The 21,027-nt window shown below is 37.1% G+C and overlaps 1 protein-coding gene across 1 annotated transcript in view; it reads right to left on the bottom strand.

Moving 5' to 3' along the window:
- Positions 1 to 3,590: 3,590 nt before the first annotated feature.
- Positions 3,591 to 21,027, bottom strand: part of LOC114652732 (titin-like) — a 69,522-nt gene continuing 52,085 nt past the window's right edge. Inside the window, exons 10-15 of the mRNA XM_051928529.1 lie at positions 20,309 to 20,367; positions 17,573 to 17,722; positions 15,188 to 15,342; positions 13,247 to 13,340; positions 9,593 to 9,742; positions 3,591 to 5,768 (exon numbers count right to left, since the gene is read on the bottom strand). Coding sequence (XP_051784489.1) covers positions 3,591 to 5,768; positions 9,593 to 9,742; positions 13,247 to 13,340; positions 15,188 to 15,342; positions 17,573 to 17,722; positions 20,309 to 20,367 — 2,786 coding nt within the window. The remainder of the gene's footprint in view (positions 5,769 to 9,592; positions 9,743 to 13,246; positions 13,341 to 15,187; positions 15,343 to 17,572; positions 17,723 to 20,308; positions 20,368 to 21,027) is intronic.

Raw genomic sequence — 21,027 nt, 5'->3', positions numbered from 1 at the left:
ATCAACTGGGAAAAACACAGAGGTTCAACTTCCACTCTGCAAAGCACTCACAGTACCAGTGTACAGGTCAGCCATGATATCAAGCAACCTTGAGAGGATCCCACAAAGTCTCAGGATGTTCCACAGAGCAGCTCGATCAACTAAGTCAAACGCTTTATGAAAATTGACAAAGGCTGCAAAGAAACTCTGCATTTGTGTTCCATGAGAACCCTCAGTGCCAGGATGCAATCAATGGTAGACTTCTTAGGCATAAAACCAGACTGCTCCAGTTGCTGGTAGGTGAGCAAGTGAACACGGATCCTATTGAGGACAACCCTAGCGAGGACCTTACCTGGCACCGAGAGCAGTGTTATCCCCCTGTAGTTGGCGCAATTCAGGTGATCACCCTTCCCTTTAGAATTTCCTTACCTGGAAACTTTCAAGTTTGAAGGTTCATTCTTGTCAAGGGGCCGATGGGGTATTTGTTTTTGTTAAAACGTTCATTTAGACGACATTCATTATAAGCAGCTATAAAAGAGTTTATGAACATTTTATTAACTTTACTATTAACTACAATCAATTACTATTAAAACCAAGAATACTCTTGATTATGCTATTGTCTTTTTCATTGTTTTATATTATGTTAAGAATGCTTGTAATACACTTTATAGCATGCATTAGACATTATGCTATTTAAGTATCAATCGTCCTTAAACAATATATAAGTGCACAAGTATTATAAAGGATGTAATAGAATATATTAAATATGTTTAATTTTCTTTCTATTTTAGCACAGTGTTTAATACTTGTATGTTTAGAGTTTACCTAAGTGTATTCAAAATATTCAATTTTAAAATATAAGGTGGCAGTCTGAATGCGCCAGTATACGGACTGCAGACATGAACATTATACTTTCCTAAAAACAGAACAACACACTAGTTTTCTACAGCATGCTGGTCAGCAGATGTTATTTGAAGATGGCAGGCAGCAAGAAAATACAGTATACACCTAGCAAAATTTTAAAGTCCATTGTGAAAGCAGAAATGTGGAACTGACAGCATGACTCATTCATGCACAGGCCAAGTGCCTTGAATTTCTACTGTAGTTGTCTTACTGACAAAGCTTACTGACCGCTGACATCGCTCTCTGCTCATTAACAACGCTGAGCCAGCTTCACAAAAAAAAAAAATAAAAACACAAAGACTAACTTAGTACGCACTGATTACAAGTTAGCAGCTTTGTTATGGGTTAGTGATCAGTGAAATAAGTCACAAACTACTTGGGGATATAAACTGCTTTTGGTTTGGCTAGCATCCTAGGTTACAGGACAAGTCTTATTCTGGTAGGATTTGATGTTGCTTTGCACAACTAATGGAAGGTCAATTGAGCAGAAGTTGTAATTATTCATGGAGCATGCAGGTAATAAATTACATCACATACTTTATGATTCTTCCTTAAAGTCATGCACATTTTTTCAGGACTAAGTAATACAAATGAACAAGTCATATTTTGAGAAATACTCCACCCAAAAATGACACTTTTTAAAATGTTACTTATGCTATAAAGTTTGCAGTGATGACCAAGAAATTTTTTTTAATTTCATGTTTTTTGCAGAACAAAAATAAAAATGTTTCTGACAGAACAGAAGGTAATGGTGACCAACAGCAAACAATATCAAACCGTTGATGAAAAAAATCTAAAACAAATGTGAACAAGCATTTAAATTGAAGACAAGCATCCTCTCTCATTCACTGGTCATGAGTCCAGCCAGTTTTGTTTTAATTCTCTCTTAGCTATGACCTCCAGGGGGTCCAGAGTGCATCCTATAACTGAGTCTGCCCTTTTAATTAGCTTGTTGATTCGGTGGGCCTCTCCTGAAGTGATGTTACCAGCCCAGCACACATTACACTACAGGGTAGAAAATCATACTGGTCATCACAGGCTTATGGAAGATGTGAAGGATGTCACTTCCCACATTAAAGGAACACAGTCTCCTTAAAAAAAAAAAAACAGACACAGTCTGCATGGCCCTTTCTTTTATGGTTTCTCTGTGTATCGTCTAAATGCTCTTTCAGATTTTAGCTCTGCATTTTCCGGAAGTAATTAATCTCACAATACTTTAGTATTTGGGACGCCCTGAACATACAACAGGATGACTTGATGTACAGTATATAGCATGCAACATGAGTAGCATGACATTTTTTTCATGGATGTTTGGATATAGCTTGATATTGTCTGGTCACCATAGACTTCTATTAGACAAGCTAAGTTCTGCATGAAAACATGCGATTCACGTTTTTTTTCTGTCATTACTGCCAACTACATGGTGGGAAGTTACATATAAAAATATTTTTGGGCGGAGTATTTTTTTGAATAGCTTCCAAAAAAACACATTTCAAATGTTTTCCTATTTCAGATTACACAATTAATAAAATATTTACAGGCAGTCAATGGCTGTTAATGATGGCTTCTTAAGCTACAGTATTATCTTTTTCTGTTTTGTATTCAGTATCTCAGTAGCCTTTATGTCCTATTCAATTTCTTGAATACAGTGGACAGTAAAGCTATCCAGTGTAGACTAAAACCCAAGGATCACGCAACAAGTTGCTGCTCTTGGCAGGAGAAGGCAACAAAATGACAAGAAAAAATACCATTCGGGACCTATCATTCATAAACAATAGTTTTCATTCCTGATTACAATGATTTGAATACTTCACAAAACATTGCCTGCATAAACTTCTATATAAGAGACAAGTAGTGCTCCCTACAACCAAATTTACATCTTTAGCACAAACTCATTTCCATTCATGTCAGTTTAGTTTATTTTTATAGCATCCTTAACAAATCCAGAAATTTACAAAGATACAAATGATATATACAAATTGCACAGGTTCAGTGTCGGGGGTCAAGAGTCCACAAGTCAAATTGCCTGCTGAATCTCCTGTTCTCCCCCTCACCCAAATACTTGTCTCATATTAAGAGTCCTCCAAACACCTCCTGCAATGTCTTTACTTTCCTGTCACCCCATAAGAGAACCTGCTCCATAGAAATATGTTTGAAATTCTGCACTGAATGAGAACTGCAGCTGTCCAGAGCTGTCATTTCTGCTTCTTATTCTTCCAATCCCAATATGGAACCTGGTAGTGTCATCAAACTTGACAAGAAGTGTGCATAAGCCATAAGATGGATCAGAACATGAATTTACCTGGCATTCGGTCTTACTCCTGTCATCTTAGGACCAACATTTCAATGTTTGCCCAGTCAAATCTTTCCTTCCTAAGGGTGGCACAATTAAAGAACAACTGTATATGCTGGATCATTTCAGGAAGGGCACTAACACACAGTATATAATGAGGGACTAATTAACAGAATTATGACATGAGGCATCAGTGAAGGACCTATTTCTCTTCAGACGAACCTTTGAAATTATACAGTACAATAATATGTGAGGGTCACTTCCCCAGAGATTCAGATTCATCTTTGTTCACCTACATTAAAGCAGTTTAGCAGTCCACAGATCCCTCATTATCTTGAATGCATCTTCTGATCAATATATCCAGCATCACCTGTTCTCTATGGGTTTCTCAGAAAGTTCAAGTTTTTTCCACAATTTAATACCGCAAAGGAGGGTATTTCATTGGCTGAATACTCTTCTCAAGCGTGCACCTTTTGACCAGTTCTTGTAAACTCTGTAATTGTGTCTTGAACTTCTTTTTCTTTTTCTTCTTTCTTTTCTTCTTTTTAAGTCTTGTGGATGGTGGTTGAAATTCCATGTCTGGTCCAACTAAAGCTCCTACCTCAGGCTCAGACTCGGCTGATGTTCCCAACTCAGGCTCCAGGTCAAATTCAAGTAGAGTTCCCATTTTTGGTGTGAATTCCTCCATTGTTCGGGTTTCATAATTAGGTTCAAACTCTGCCAATACATCTGTGTCAGGTTCAGGTTCTGATTCCATCAGTGTTTCCCCCTCAGGCATATATTTAAGTTTATCTAATGTCTTAGTATCAGGCCTAAGTTCAACCTCAATCAGTGCTTTCTCCTCCTCCTTAGTAAGTTCAGGTTCAGCAAATGTTTCTTGCTCAGGAATAGTGTCCAGAAATGTTGAAGGTCCAACATGAATTTCAGGCTCTGATAATTTTCGTTCCTTAGTCGCATTTGTGGACTCTGGCATCACATCATGTTCATTTTCTGGCAATATTCCAGTTTCAGATTCAAGCCCTGGGACAGCAGATGTACTTTCCACAGCCATAATTTCAGGCTCTGTTATACATTCTGTCTCAGGCCCATTCTCTGGTTCAATTATTGGCAATGTAGATACATCACACTTATTTCCAGGAAGTTTCTCTATTTCCAATTTAAGCTGAGGTTTAGTTGTTCCTGTTGCCTCATTTTCTTCTTCAAGCTCAGCCTTAACTAATACTTGTGTTTGAAGCCCATCTGGTTCTTCCTCAGGCTCAGCCTTCACTAACACTTTAGTTTCAAGCCCTCCTGGTTTTTCCTCCTTATGTTCAGTCAATACTTCCACTGATGGTTGAATTTCAGGCTCATGGGATAATTTCATATCAGTGCAAATGTCAAGTACTATTCCTTTTTCGGGTTCAGGTTCTCTCTGAACTACTTTTTCTTCCTCAGTCTCCAATTGAGGTTGAAAACCAGATTCTGTTTTTTCCACCTTGTGCTCAAACTCAGGTTCAACTGATATTTTAGGATCCTGTTGATCATCCATTTCAGCATCAAATGAAGTTTTCGTCAAAGGCTCATGCAATGAAACCCCCTCATGCTCAAGTAGATATACTGTTTCCTTTTCAGATCCAGGCTCAGGCTCAGGCTCAAAATCAGATTTTCTTTCCTTAGGGTCAACCAGTAATTTTTCATCAGGTTCAGGCTCAGCTAATCTTTCACCATCAAGAGTATGTTCAGCTAAATTTACAATTTCAGGTTCATATTTAGGCTGAGATTCACTTGGAGGTTTAGGTTCATGTTCAGATGTAAAAACAGTTCCAATTTCAGGTTCAAACTCAAATACAGGGAAGGATTCAGGTTCAGGTTTGGATTCAGTATACTGCTCAGTTTGGGGTGCAGGTTCAGGCTTAGGCACAAGCTCTGGCACAACATCAAGATGAGGTGCAGGTTCTGACACGGCATCAAGCCTAGGCTCAGGCTCTGGCATGGCATCAGGCTCAGGCTCTGGCATGGCATCAGGCTTAGGCTCTGGCATGGCATCAAGCCTAGGCTCAGGCTCTGGCATGGCATCAAGCCTAGGCTCAGGCTCTGGCATGGCATCAAGCCTAGGCTCAGGCTCTGGCACGGCATCAAGCCTAGGCACAGGATCTGGCACGGCATGAAGCCTAGGCTCAGGCTCTGGCACGGCATCAAGCCTAGGCTCAGGATCTGGCATGGCATCAAGCTTAGGCTCAGGCTCTGGCACGGCATCAAGCTTAGGCTCAGGCTCTGGCACGGCATCAAGCTTAGGCTCAGGTTCTGGCACGGCACCAAGCTCAGGCTCAGGCTCTGGCACAGCATCAAGCTTAGGCTCAGTCTTGGGCACTGGCTCAGGCTCAGACTCAGGTTCAGGTTCTTGCTCAGGTACAGGTAGAGGTACAGGCTCAGGCTCATCTTGAATTAAAATGGCCTCTTTAACCTGAAGGTCATCAGATTCTCCTTCCTCATGTTCAGGCTCAACTGACTGTTTAAGTTTAGGCTCAATAAGCTCCATTTCTGGTTCACTTTTTTGCACAACCTGAGGCTTCATCTTTTGATGAGAAGGTAATGCTTGTTCATCTGGAAATACCTGTGAAGTTTGAAAGGATCGATAGTTAGTATGTAGCAACCAAAATTTAAGCTTCACATTTAAATAATATTTTCCAAAAATTTCTGGATAATTTCAAATGTTAAAAAATGAAGACAACTATAGATACTAGCCAACCCGCGGCATAGCATACGCCGCATAATTATGTATTGATGGGTGAACACTTCCTGAACGACACAGTTGTCCAAATGGCGTGGGTTTGAGGATACGACTGTGAGTGAATGAAAAGATAGACCTCTGGAGAGAGCAACATATAATTGTCCGTGACTGAAAGCGGGATCGTCTGTGACGAAGAAGGCCACGCTGGTGAAAGTTACTTCGTCAGTAGGGATAAGTGTCAGTACTTGTAGATTAAGGTGTAGCGAGTCTTCGTTGTTGACGCTTAATATAGCTCGCGTACTGAGATGTTCCGGAGTCACAGTTGAGAAACACTTTTTTAATGTCTTTTAAGCACAGGGGAAAAATGAACATATGAAACATCCGTAATGTAATAAGCCACCAAGAAAAGTAACATTGAAACAATGCTATCTTCGACCCGATCTCTGTAAACAGAAGTGAAAACAAAATCGAGTCCGGTGCATTCTTTAACTGCCTTGTGGCGCTGTAGTAGTGCTGCTGCTTTGCAGTAAGGAGACTGTGGAAGATTGTGGGTTCGGTTCCTCCCTGTGTGGATAGCGCTTTGAATACTGAGAACACCGCTATATCAATGTAACAAAGTATTAACAGAAAATTGTGTTCGTGTAATAGTAAAAATCAAATTATCCACGACAAACAAACTGTTTTACATGCTGCATACCAACCTGCGGCGTAGTATATGCCGTATAATCACGCCGCTTTTTAAATGTTTTTTAAGCAGAGGGAAAAATATGAACATTTGCAAAATCCGTAACGCTGCTTTCAGTAAGTACAATACACACGCGTTTAATTTGTTGACCACTTTTTGCCAGCCGTCTTTTCTGGTTTGGGCTGCTTTTGCAGTGTTACCACTTGTGCATATTAAATCTTGAAATCCTTTGAGTAACTAATTAACTAACTAACACCCACCCACCCACACACACAGCCTGTTTGAAAAAAAATTCGCCCGTTCTTTCATCATTTTGTTGCAGCCTATCAAAGACTTGCTGATCATGTTTTCTAGACTCAATATATATTGGCTTTTCACTCAGCGCGGGCGCGCGCATTCATCTCGGATTATTACATCCAGGTAGACTAATCTGCTACACGGCTGCGTTTGAAAAACAGACTTATCCCGGATGAGTTTCACCGGCAGTAATGATTAGGAATCAGGTTGGAACAAAACCCTGCAGCCATAGGGGTTCACCAAGACCGAGTTTGGGTAACACTGCTGAACACAGACGAAACCGACTCAGGTGAGGAGTTGGGGCGGGCAAAGTAGTTGCAGCTATTGATTATTCAGTGTTGTTTGCCTGGGTGTCTGATCTGCTCGACGGGATCAGAAATAAAAGGAAAACAATGTGAAGGCAATGTCACAGGTGTTCCTGTGGTATAGCAGGTCCACAGCTCCCCTTCAAAAGGCCATTTTTAAATAAATAATCATCGCACTCACAGCGTAGTGAGGGGCATGGAAGTTTGGCTGAAACGGTTTCCGGGTGGAGTCGTGCTGCGGGTGTTTCTCCCCTGTGCAGTGTGCGAGCAAGTGAGGAGAGAGAGAAAGCCGGTACGTTAGAGTGAGCGAGAGCAGGCTCGAAGACAATGTCACAGGTGTTCCTGTGGTATAGCGGGTCCATAGCTCCCCTTCAAAAGGCCATTTTAAAACTATGTCTGATCTGCTCGATGGGATCAGAAATAAAAGGAAAACAATGTGAAGGCAATGTCACAGGTGTTCCTGTAGTATAGCGGTTCTACAGCTCCCCTTCAAAAGGCTATTTTTAAATAAATAATCACCGCGCTCACAGCGTAGCGAGGGGCATGGAAGTTTGGCTGAAACGGTTTCCGGGTGGAGTCGTGCTGCGGGTGTTTCTCCCCTGTGCAGTGTGAGAGCGAGTGAGGAGAGAGAGAAAGCCAGTATGTTAGAGTGAGCGAGAGCAGGCTCGAAGGCAATGTGTTCCTGTGGTATAGCGGGTCCATAGCTCCCCTTGAAAAGGCCATTTTTAATCAGGCGACTGACAGTAGTGGAGTCAGGCACAGAGAAGGTCAGCTGCTGAGAGAGCGTCTCGACTGTTGCAGGGCCTGCATCAGTGAAGCAGGTGAGACGCTAATGAAACAGAGGCACAGGGCTTATTGGTTTTTAAAGACTGCTTACTTCATTGTGTTTTAACCTCAGTTTTAAAGGATTGTTTTAAGGATCCCAGAGGATACCCCTCGCAAACTGTTTTACACGCTGCATATAGCGATTCACATCCGTGAGAAACATGCCTCTATGAACAGTCAACGTGACTCAGAGGTGCATGTGGCGAACATAAATGACGCCGTTTTTTCTGTGTCGTCGCGTCCGAGTTGGTGGGCGTGGCTCTGCGAGTTGTCGTCGTATCCAATGGTCTTAGAGTTGGTGGGCGTGGCTCCGTCCTGTGTGCTTCCATGGGTGTCTTGCTTGCTCTGGCGGCGGCTTAGTGAATTATATATATAGATGTTTCCAGAGATACTATAAATAGCACTTTTACTCTAACAAATACTCAGCATAAGAACACCAATGAAATAAGCTTAACCAAAAATGATGGTCACCATAAATTCAAAAGAAAATGCAAATTTCGAATATTCTCAAAGTAAAAGCTGTATCTGCAAATATTATGAAGTAACTCTCATATAGCAATAAAACTGTCAAAATTTCTCAATTTACGAAATAGTGCAATATTTAAGAAAATAAAAAATTACATTAAATAATACATTTTTAAAATACAGAAAAATACCAAATACTGGTGTTTTTCCAAGAATTAATTCTATTTCAAATGAAAATGTTCGTTACTAATGACTGTCAGTCCTTTTTAAATACTACTGCTACCAACTACTGATGAATCAGCAGCAAACTGGGATGTTATAAATCACTTGTGCCCAGAGTAATTCCTGACATTTCAACAAGTGACAGCTGTTTTTCCAGATGTGTCAGGAATTTCTGTTACATAAGCACATCAACTCAGGTTAGAATTAATTATATCTTTATCCACAGTGAACTACCTCATAGAATGTTTTGACATTTAATAGTAAACTATTTTGTGCAACTGACTTACATATACATGAAATGGTGGTTTGCCGATAGTTACTCATGGAGTTTTGCAATTGCATGCTCTAATTTTTCTAAATCACAGAAACACACCATATCCAGTATTAGTATTTTATATTGTTCTGGTTATAGATACTATAAAGAAACAATTTTTCTACATAAATTCCAATTCTGTCCTGTTATTTATAGAGAACACAAGAATTAAAATATAAGTTGTAATCATCAGGCAGTAAGATCTGTGTATCAATATTTTTAGGTGTATACAAATGTATTTGGAACAATCGCCCCAAGTGAGCCTGCAGTGTAGTAGCAGGCATGCATCTGTGGTGCAAAAGAGTGAACAAAATTCTTTAAAGCTGCTACTATTCTGAAAATCTGTACATACCTGAACTAATAATGCTTTACAAAAAAATGCATAATATTAACAAACTAGTCAGATTTAAGAAATCATATTCAAATGTAAGATTTATTTAAACATTAAATTTTATAGCTTATACTGTATATACACTTTCTCTGTGACCTTAACATGAAGTCAGTAAACAGATAGAACATGTGAATGGATAGATATCCATCATGTATCAGTTTGCTTAGTAGACATTTTAGAACTGAAAGTTGGAGAAGGACATACCATTCCAGATGATTTCATTAAGCTTTTAAGTTGTTTGTTCTCTTCTTCTAGGGCTCTGTTACGCAGAATAGTATCTTCCAACACACTCATAGCATCATTGAGTTTCTCCTGATAATGAACAACTTCTTGTTTACATTTCTTCACCATATTCTGACCAGAAAACAGAAGGACCAAACCATTAATTTCAAAGCATGTTGTTATAATAATATTATTACATAATTATATGAACTTGTCAGAAGTGAAAGACGTTTTGTATCACTTCTCTCAATAGAAAGATTGTTTAGTTAGGTTGTGCAAAGACCACCATTTTTCATTTAAAGTCAGTAAGACCAAAGAAAGATTATCTGAAGTTCAAAGACATGAGACTCATATGCTCACTACTATACAGTAATAGACAAGTACAATCTGCTTAAACTAACAACTCACAAAAGATACTTAAATGTACTTATTCTGTACTTAAAATTGTACTTTTTCTTGTAAATGCTGAAAACTTTGTTTAAAAATTCACAGTCCAGGTTGGAAAAGGTATACAAAGCACACAAGATCTGGTTCCTGACACAGTTTCCTCTTCATATGATCCAAACATAGATCAAAAGAAGGCCTTAGAAGAAGAATTGCTGAGATGCAAAAAGCTGGAAATGGTTACAAATGCTTTTCTAAAGGCTTGGGTGATCATCATTCCACAGTAAGACAAACTATGTGCAAACAGAGGAAATTCAGTACTGTTGCTACTCTTTGGGCGCCCTGTAAAGATTGCAGCAAGATCACAGCTTGGAATATGAAAAAGAAAAAGAACACAAGGTGACATTGATGGATTTGCAGAAAACAGTTTAACTTGCCAAAGTCACTGTTCATGTCTGTCATGTATAAAAAAAATAAACTGAGTAAGAATAGTCTGCAGAAGGACACCATGAAGGAAACCACTGCTCTCCAAGAGAAACACTGCTGCAAGTCTCATGTTTGCATGGATGTCTCTGTGGACGGATGAGACAAAAGTTGCACATTTGGCAGCAAAATGCAAATCACTGCACACAAAACATAAAAAAAATAAAAATCCTAGGCATGAAGCATGGTGGAGGGAGCACCATGGTTTGGGGATGCTTTACTGGCCTAGGACCCACATAGCTTGTTATCACAGAGGGAAACCACAAGTTCAAAATTTCATCAAGAAAGTTTACAAGAGAATGCCAGGGTAATGGTCAGTGACCTGAAACTTAACAAAAGTTAAATCAACAATGGAGAGTTGGTCACACAAGGAATCCCATAAATATGAATGTAGTGATACAGTATTGTAAGGAGGAATAGTGAAAAATCATCCTAACCATTTTGCAAGTCTGATAAGGAACTATAGGAAATGTTTGGTGGATGTTATTGCTAGACATCATGGATATAAATACACAATATATAGTTTTTAAAATGTTCCATAATGCTTGTGAGCGTTGTCAGCAAGAACAAATACCGTAATAGAAATGAAGGTCAATGTTTTTCATAGGATAGTAAAAATTTCTGAGGGTAAATGAATTGGTTTACCGTTTTAAATCTTATTGAATACTTTTTCATAATTAAGCAAATCACATAAATTAAATACAGAATACACAGTTATTCACAGTATTCTAGTTCTGAAATGCATTTTGATTATTGACTTTTATTATAGACAGTAGCTCATTGGTTAGGTTTCTGATTAAGAAGATATTTCCTATCATTCAAAATAAGGAAATACAGAAGGAGAGAAACTTACATACTGCTAAAAAGGAGGAAGGTTGCCAGGGTATGCTTATAGCTATCCTGATTGAGTGACTTAGAAAACAAGTGTAAATAAGTTATTGCTTAAGTGATAATTTTGCCTCAGCTCAATACCTTATTGCTGGTCTTACCACTGTCTTATAAACTTTACCTTTAAGCTTAGTCTTAATTCTTCGATCACACAATACTCCTGATAGCGTCTGGCAGTTGTTCCATCAACAGTGCACTCTTGGCCTACCCCTTATTCTACTTATTTAAACTGATCCACTGTTTTCAATAGCTCTCCCTGCAGGAAAATGTTTGAATCTTGATCATTGTTACACCTCAAATATTCTGTCTTCTTCCTATTTATCTTCAATCCTCTGTCTTCTCAAACCCCTTTTTCATTCTTCTTATAACCTCTCCACTTCTTGTGTTCTGGTGTTACATAGTACAGTGTCATCAGCAAAAAGCATGCTGGATCATGAGGACTGGTCTTTTATTCCAAGAGTCAACACATCCATAATCAAATCAAAGAAGATTCCTGGTGTAGACTTTACTCCAACTGGGATCTTGTCTGTTACCCCAACACTGCTTTTAACCCAGGTCCACACTCCCTTATACACAGCCTGGACAATCCTTACATACTTCTCTGGCACTTATTTCTGTCTCATGAACCTCCATACCTTTTGATATTGCACTCTATCATAAGCTTTCTACAATTCAATAAGCACCTTTCTGTTTTTCTAAATGTTTCTCTATGAGCTGTCTCAATGCAGACTGCATCATTTGTTTCTCTCCCTGGCATAAAGCCAAACTGCTCATCCCCTATGGTGGTCTCTTTCCTAAGCCTTCTCTCTATAACCCTTTCCCAGAATTTCATCAAGTGCAACATTGGCTTTATCTCTCTATAGTTTCCACAACTGTGAATATCACCTTTTTTTAAAAAAGGGTACAATCATACTTTTCATCCACTCTTCTAGTATTCTCTCTTGTTTATAGATCTTTTGCATTAGACCCCACAACACATCTACTACCTCTTCCCCTAAACACTTCGTCTGGTATTTCATCTGGTCATGTTGCCCTTCCATTCTTCATTGTTTTCAGTGCCTTCTTACATATTCCTTCCCAATTCTTGGGAATGGCCTTCATTTGGGGCTCCATCCTCAAATACTACCCCTTCTGTTATTATTCGTATTCATATTAGAATTCTTATTATTCTTATTGCTTGTTCTGTTAGCACTAGGTGCAAAGGTGGGACCTAATCATGGGACAAATCCTTATTGTTCTGTTTGGGGTGTATTCAGAGGTTAAAAATAACCTAAAGTGCATGTATTTAAAACACAAAAGGAAAAAAAATTAACATATATTCTTTTTGTAAATAAACATCATTTTGAAACATTTTGCATTTTTTTGTGTAATTAATTTAGTGTGATGTAAAAATGACTAATCATGGTTCACTTTACTATAACTGATAAAGGGTGACACGGTGGCACAGTGGGTAGCGCTGCTGCCTCGCAGTTGGGAGATCTGGGGACCTGGGTTCGCTTCCCGGGTCCTCCCTGCGTGGAGTTTGCATGTTCTCCCCGTGTCTGCGTGGGTTTCCTCCGGGCGCTCCGGTTTCCTCCCACAGTCCAAAGACATGCAGGTTAGGTGGACTGGCGATTCTAAATTGGCCCTAGTGTGTGCTTGGTGTGTGGGTGTGTTTGTATGTGTCCTGCGGTGGGATGGCACCCTGCCTGGGATTGGTTCCTGCCTTGTGCCCTGTGTTGGCTGGGATTGGCTCCAGCAGACCCCAGTGACCCTGTGTTCGGATTCAGCAGGTTGGAAAATGGATGGATGGATAACTGATAAAGTGATAAATTACTGATTTCTGATAACTCATAAATAACTTGATAAATTTCACTGCCAAAAATATTTTAAGAATCTTACACGAATACAGCTGATTGTTTCCTTGTAAAGTTTCAATCTCTTTTCAGCTGTTTCCTTGAGTTCAACCACCGAAACCTTATTTTCAATCATGAGCCTAAAAAAAAGTAAATATTAATTACTAACTTCAAGCTTTTCTATTGTTTTAAATATTAAAGTACACTAGGAATCCTGAGAATGAGAATCTCTCTCGGAGAAGAAAGTCAGTATATAGTACTAGAAGAAAATAAACCATAGGTATATTCATTAGCAATGCTGTTTAGTGATATACTGTATATGGTCGAGATTTAGACATGGACTGTAAGTAAAATGATACAAACAGTGGCCATTTGAAAAAATGTATCAAAACCAGATTAAACACCTATAGTCATGAAGCAATCATAGCTCTTAACCAGCTCTGAGCAATCTAGTATCAAGGTGCATCCACCAACAATAACATTAAACAAGACACTGACACTACGGTGGGCTGGCACCCTGCCTGGGGTTCGTTTCCTGCCTTGCGCCCTGTGTTGGCTGGGATTGGCTCCGGCAGACCCCCGTGACCCTGTAGTTAGGATATAGCGGGTTGGATAATGGATGGATGGAAGATACTGACAATACACAGCTGCTGCAAACATGGAATTCATAAACTCAACTTAGAAGGCTAGGGTTTGGACATGAAAAAAGCTAAGACACAGAGGTCCATTAATTTTAAAGAAGATACACTTTCAGGTAGAATGAAGTATGGGACTGTGTAGAAAACAGCTTCACTGTAGTTATGGTAAACATCATGCAACATAAATCTCTTAACATGTAGTGGTATGCATTAGTCATGTAAACTATCCAGAGAACAATGTAAAAACATTTTTGCATTGTGGCATCATTAATTAATTCCTGAAGATTTACTATCAATTAAAGGTAGATTAATACCTTAAAAACAGCAGACGTAATGTTGAAAAAATAAATTACAAGAGTTATTAGTGTGAAATAAAAGCTAGTGGGTTAACTCAATCATATGAGTTCACTTCAATGTAGCAATGTACAGGTAAATACTAAAAGCAAAGTGTTATACATAAATCACATTTTTATTCTAAATAATTGCCATGCTAAACACTGTGCGACACACAAAATAAATATAAGAATCATAAAAATCATGTTTTAATGTAGCATTTCAACTTGAACTTTGAAAGTGAGACATATGTGTATTTTTCAATAAGTATTTTAATTTCTCATGCAGCTTTTTACAATTACCTTTTCTGCAAATAGTAAAATTGCTTTTCCTTTCTCCGTTTCCGTTACTGGTGTGTAACTTTTCATACATAGTAAACTTGACTTTATTTGCTTCCAAAAGTAAAAAAATAGCTATTGAATAAGTCAAGCTCCACATTTAGATATACCAGTGACAAACACCCTAAAACCATATTCTCTGTTCAAAAATGACAGTGTGACAATTTTGCCATTAATCAGAAAGAAAATTCCCACAGGCCCCATAGAGGTCCATGATGAGGGATGACTAATTTGCATGAAACATCAACTGAATCATTGCAAAGACTATACTGAAATGCAAATCTATAGATGTGCAATTACATTTGAATAAACAATGCATTCCTTTGTGGTAAAAAAGTTGGGCAGCCAAAGCAAGGGGACATGCTTGCCAGAATTTATAAATGCAAGTTTAAGAATAATGAAAAAAGACAAGAAATTGAATTAAGTATTCTTGCAGAATGTATCATTGGACATTTAACCCGAATCTCTTTTTACTTTTAGCAAGAAAAAAACACCATGGGCCATAAAATGCAGAAAAAAAAGAAATAAAATAGAACATGGAGTACAATGTCAATAAAGTAACAAAAAAACAAGATTATCATTACAGCTTATACTATTGAATGTACATATTAGTCTATGTAACATACAAACCAATGCAAAAATTTCAATCAATATTTAAAGTAAAAAATAAAACTACACCTTTGTAAACTATCTTCCATTTCTATTACAAGCAGCAAGATTTCACCAATGGCAATGATGTCCTCAGGCATAGGTAGTAAAGTTGCGTCGTGTTCTCTTATTTTTTTAGTTAGTACTTGTCTTAGCTCAGCACATTGTTCTTCCTGTTCTTGCAACTGTTGCAATGGGAAAATAAAAATTATCATCAATCAACATTTCAGTTTCTCAAACTGTTTATCTATGTCAGTGTTTTGAGTTTCCTTTACTTCTGCTAGTAAAGTTACACATATAGTTTAACACTTGTCTGACCTTTAACTAGTGACAGTACAGTGACATTACACATGCATTACTTGCACATACACTACTAATGCTACACATGGCTACAGCTCTTTTTGGTCAATAACTTGTGGCACCTCCTTCAGAAGGAATAGATTCACAGTCTGCTATAACAAATTGGTCTCAGGCATCTTGCTGGAGGGATTTTTCCCACTGCTCCTTATACAGTATAACTCTGGTTCTATGAAGTTTGACAGATGTCTAGTATGAACAGGTCCTGCCACAGAATTTCAATAAGAACCTTAATAGATTTACTTAGATGTTTAGAATTATTATCTTGTTGAAAGATTCACTTTATACCCAACTTGAGTTTTCAGATTGATTGACATTTTCTAAAGAATTCCTTGATTCTCAAAATTCATGATTCCTTAAACAATGTCAAGTTACCCATGTCTATAGAATAAGAAAGTCAGCCACTGACTTGATTGACACTAGGGATAAGGTTTAATGGGTGGTAAGCTCCTTGTCAAATATGGCACTCTTATTGTGCATAAATAATTAAATTTTAAACAGACAGGTGCTGTCTGCTAAACATTAGGTGGGTAGCTTTGTTCTTTTGGGACAGATAGGTTTCTTCCTGGCGCCCCTTTTGGTAACTCAGTTTCTGTAGGTTATTCTTATTAGCTGTCTAGGCATCACCACCCTGGAGTCACCTACAGAGGCTAGAAGTACACTTGATGGTATGTTTTATTACAGTTTACACTCTTTTATTATTCTCCTTGTTGCCCAGGGTGAAACTTTAAGAGGACATCCAATGTGAGGCAGGGTTACCATTGATTTAAATGGTATATTTATGGAATCTAAATCTTTGTGTCCAAAATGATGAGCATTCACTACTTTTTTCCTTAGTTCTGCTGATAATTCATACGTTTGAGGCATGATGTTAGACTTATAGGAATATTAACTGACCTGCTTTCTTGCAATTATTTATGTCTGCTCTTCTCCTGAGCATTATTTCAGATCTTCACTTTCATTACTTAGGTGTCTGTCATTGAACCTCTTGATCCTGCTTTACTTTAATATACAGTAAGTTATAAACCTAAAGATTCACTTATTGTACACAATTTATGCATTTGTATGAAAAAATAAGTACACTACATGAAATGTTTTTTTCTTTAACATATGTGAACATCTGAGGTGGGTTGACGCCCTGCTTGGGATTGGTTCCTGCCTTGCACCCTGTGTTGGCTGGGATTGGCTCCAGCAGACCCCCATGACCCTGTGTTCGGATTCAGTGGGTTGGAAGATGGATGGATGGATATCTGAACATATCAAGATTTGATTTCCATTTAAACAGTATCTTTAGATAAACATGACAAAAATGAAAATTTGACTTTGCAATAATTAATTAAATGAAAAACAAACAGATATGCCATTTGGTATGTGTGGAAAAAATAAGTACAACCTTGACTCTAATAGGTGGTTACTGTCCCGGTCATTAGAAGCTGCTTCAAGTCTGTGTTTCCTACATTTGTGTAACAGTCTTTTGACATCAACTGAAAGAAAGTTTTTCCTACACCTCCATGCAGATGTTTTTCTGGTGAGTCTACTATGCTGTAAGTATCGGTTCTTATGCGTATTCTTTACATGTACAGGTCAGCTTATACTTTATTGTTGTTATTTTCTTTGTGTTGCCTTTTACAACAATTCATTCATAATGTAAAAAATGAATTATATATGAATATTATATATATATATATATATATATATATATATATATTAAATATATATATATATATAAATCAGTAAGGTAATGCAAGTCCTTTCTTAAATACAGTTTTAAACAGTAAGACCAGAAGAAATATCTTTAATGTATTAAGTGCACTTCAAAGTCATTGTAAGATTGTGTACTATTTATCAGAGTTACAAAAGAATTTCAATTAGAAATGGCTTCACTGTCTTCATATATCAAAGAGGAAAATATATCTTACAATTCTCTATCTGAAGATTACCCTGCATCTATAAAAATGTAAAGAAATTCAAATAAAAAAACACACAAAACTTTAAACTATGCTGTGACAATAACAGAACAAGCAACACAATGTTCCATTAATCAAAAATAAGACTTACTACTTTTTCTCGTTGTCTCTTTTGTTCTAACATGATGTTGTATCGTTCTTCTATAGCTCTTTGTTTACATTCCTTTTCTTTCCTTGCTTTTTCCAGTTGCATTTCTTTGTTTCTCTCCCTCTCTGCCTCCCATTGTTCCCTTAAGATATCCTAATCAAACAAAGAATCTAGTTAACTAAATTAATATTTGTTAAATGCTTTTAATGAAAGTGATAAACAAAATGACATATGAAGGAAAGGGCTAATGTAATAATAGATTTGGGACTCATCCATGTCTCCAGTTTAATTTAATTTCAAAAGTCTGAGTTGCCTTGAAATCTTGAATATTATAATCTTTTTAGTTAGCCAATAAAACTGAAAAAATCAAGAAAAAATTACAATCAGCTTAACCTTTGGTTTCTGCAGATTTTTATTCATTTTCTGGATAAGTAATGTAGGCTTAACATTTAACAGCAGCATCCTTAAAAACAAAAATTACATCCATGACAATTAAACTTTATGTGGTTGAAAGTGGCAAATCTGGAGGCTTTAAATATTGGTAATCATAGCCAGCTTGCACAGCAAAGATACTCTTTAAAGGTACATGTTTAACTGACTCTCTTTGAAATTTAGACTTCACATTCTATTAAATTCAATCTTCTCAATAATGCAGACCACCTGTACACTAGAAGAATGGTTCAGAACATTTTTTTTAAGTTTGTTGTGTGAATATGTACACAAAAGCACAAAGAAATCAAGGTCAATCCCATGTGTGCTAGCTGACTAGCATTGAAATTCATAAATAAAACAGTACATTACATTCATTAATGTAACTGTAATACTGAGTGCAGAGAATTATAAGAAATTACGGTATGTTGAGTAGTAACATTGAACCGGAAATATAATAGATCCTAATTAATTTTCTACCATAACAAGTTAAATCTGTGCTGCCAGTTAGCTATGTACTGATCTAAACATCACACTAATTAGTTGTATACTTTTACAAATATGGTAGTAAGCTGTTAATAATCATGCAACATATTAAACATTAATTATCATTACATTTGATCTATCAAGGTAAAAAGATGATGAAAATAAAATATAATTAGTTTCTAAACTGGTGAGAAGTTTAGATTTCAATGTCACACGCCTATGCAAATTTGGTTTTCAGTTTCAAAGAGCTATGTACAGGTATGCAAGGTGTTTATGGGATTCAAATTATACATACAATAAACTGATTATAAATCAGAATACCAGATACAGTTATATATAAATTTTCCAAAAATTTAATTTAAAGTCCACCCCCTACAGAACAGTAATCAATCAGAAAAGTGAAACTGGTTGAAAAGCTCATAGCACTGACCAGGATCAGCTGTTATAGAAAGCTCTTTGTTGAAGATGGCATTAATGAAGGGCTGCCACATGCATACTGATTTAATTGAAAACTGAATTTCTTTAATTATGTATAGTACATCAATTCTCCAGTGTACAAGAATAATCTGGTTAGGATTCTTACAATTAACAAAAATGAGATGGTGAGCAAGTAATGTACTGTAGGCTGTCACTGTGGTTTATTCATAATGTAGTGGTGTTCCATCTGTTGTTATACAATACAAGTCTCTATGATGGACAAAAGATGGAGATATAAGTTAGTGAGGGAAGATATTTTCTGTGAAATACAGTATGTGACTTGCACATAATTGAAGAAATGGTATTGCGTTATATTTAATTCACAGCAAAGAAGGTTCATAGATGTTCTATATTTTAAATGTTTTGTGTTTTGAGTAGGGGGTGTTTGGTCAGCCTTCTGATAACACCAGCTCTGACTTAAGACTCTCGGTGAGAGCTGAATCACAGGGTTCAGCTCTTACTGTAATTTCATAAGGTTGGCTACAAAACAAAGTTAGTAATCACATAAAGTTGGCTACAAACAGTAGAACAGATAAGGAAGAAACAGTACAAGATCTTTTTTCATAGCAAACCACCCCGGGTACGACATTATTCTGCATCCAGCCCTGCATGTAGGCCCTACAACCTGCAGGGAAAACCCTGGGGGTTAATGGCAGAATTGGCACTCCAGCCAGAGTAAAAACACTTCACACTGTTCCATTTCATCTGAACTAGTGTGTTGCTGAGGCGTCATCCATTGCATGGCTGGCACTCAGGTCCTAATCTAGGATCCTGAGGTGGTTCATCATGTGGTGGGTGCGGCAAAGAACTGTATCAGCACTTCATCCCAACCTCTCTCAACCATGTATGGGTTCAGTACTGTCTGACATCTTCCAAATTTTCAAAATATGCATGTTCATTGCTCAAACATAAAATTGAAAATTAGACAGTTTTACCACTGTCTTATTTAGGTTTTTGAAGGGATGATTTTTAAACTGGTATGGTTTCACTTTCATGTAAATAATTTTTTTTTTAATAAAGGCTAAAATATAGCATATAACACAGAATTCAAAAAAGTAAATTCTAAGTAAAAAAACATTTTACTAATATTGATTCTCATGACTAATGTAAGGTGATAATAAAGCCATCTAACAGAATCTTATGTGGTACTCTCTAGAAAACTTTCAATGTAAGGTACAGTTAACAATACATGGGAACATTTACAGTACAACTGCAAATGTAAACCATTGTGTTCCTGTTCAACTGCAAATTAGGATGGCAATTGAAACACAGTTTAAAAGGGGAAGAGTAGGTTCATGTTAAGTAGTCAAGAAAAAAAGTTCTCCACCATTATCTTTTCACACTCACCCATTTGGCAGCTAATTTTGTCTTCTTCTTTAATCCAAAAGCCACTGCAATTTTTGATTCTGAAAGGAAGAACATTCATACATAATCAAATCACAGAACTACACAGATGCAATTGTGCACATGAAAATGTTGTTTCATATAACAAAAAATTCTGACAAAATTAATTACTATACTATTTTGTTTGTTTTTATATTCTTCTGTATAGGCAGCAATGTCATTTCTTCTAGAGATTGATGTATTTGTTGCTTACATTTTTATTTTAAAAAGTGATGTTTCTTTGTTTTCAAGCTGGCTACCTTTATTTGTAAAATGAAGTGAGGATAGAAAAGGTACATACTGTATGGTTCACACGTAAGAAAAGAAACTCTGTATAATAATCTGCTGACTTGCACTGTGCTACCTCCTTAACACTGTACTGGATAAAGCAGGTTAAAAAAATGTGAAGATGGAAAAAAAGTAATTAAACTTTAATATAACTTTCAGTAACCAAGGAAGTTAGATGGCACAAAGCTTTATACACAGGAACTACAAGCATACTCACATACAGCTTTTCATTTCAGGATCTTTTGGCTGTCATATTTCTATGAACCAGTTTCCAGTAAGGTGCATATTAATTGGTTTAGTTGCTGGCAATAGAGTAAAATTGCAAATGCAAAAAAGAATATGCGCTCTAAGTCTTCACTGAAGAGGTAGACCATCTGCTAAGTTTTGTAGAAATT

The sequence above is a fragment of the Erpetoichthys calabaricus genome, chromosome 5, assembly GCF_900747795.2.
Source record: "Erpetoichthys calabaricus chromosome 5, fErpCal1.3, whole genome shotgun sequence".
In the NCBI taxonomy this organism is placed as follows: domain Eukaryota; kingdom Metazoa; phylum Chordata; class Cladistia; order Polypteriformes; family Polypteridae; genus Erpetoichthys; species Erpetoichthys calabaricus.
This window is presented reverse-complemented; position numbering and strand designations above follow the sequence as displayed.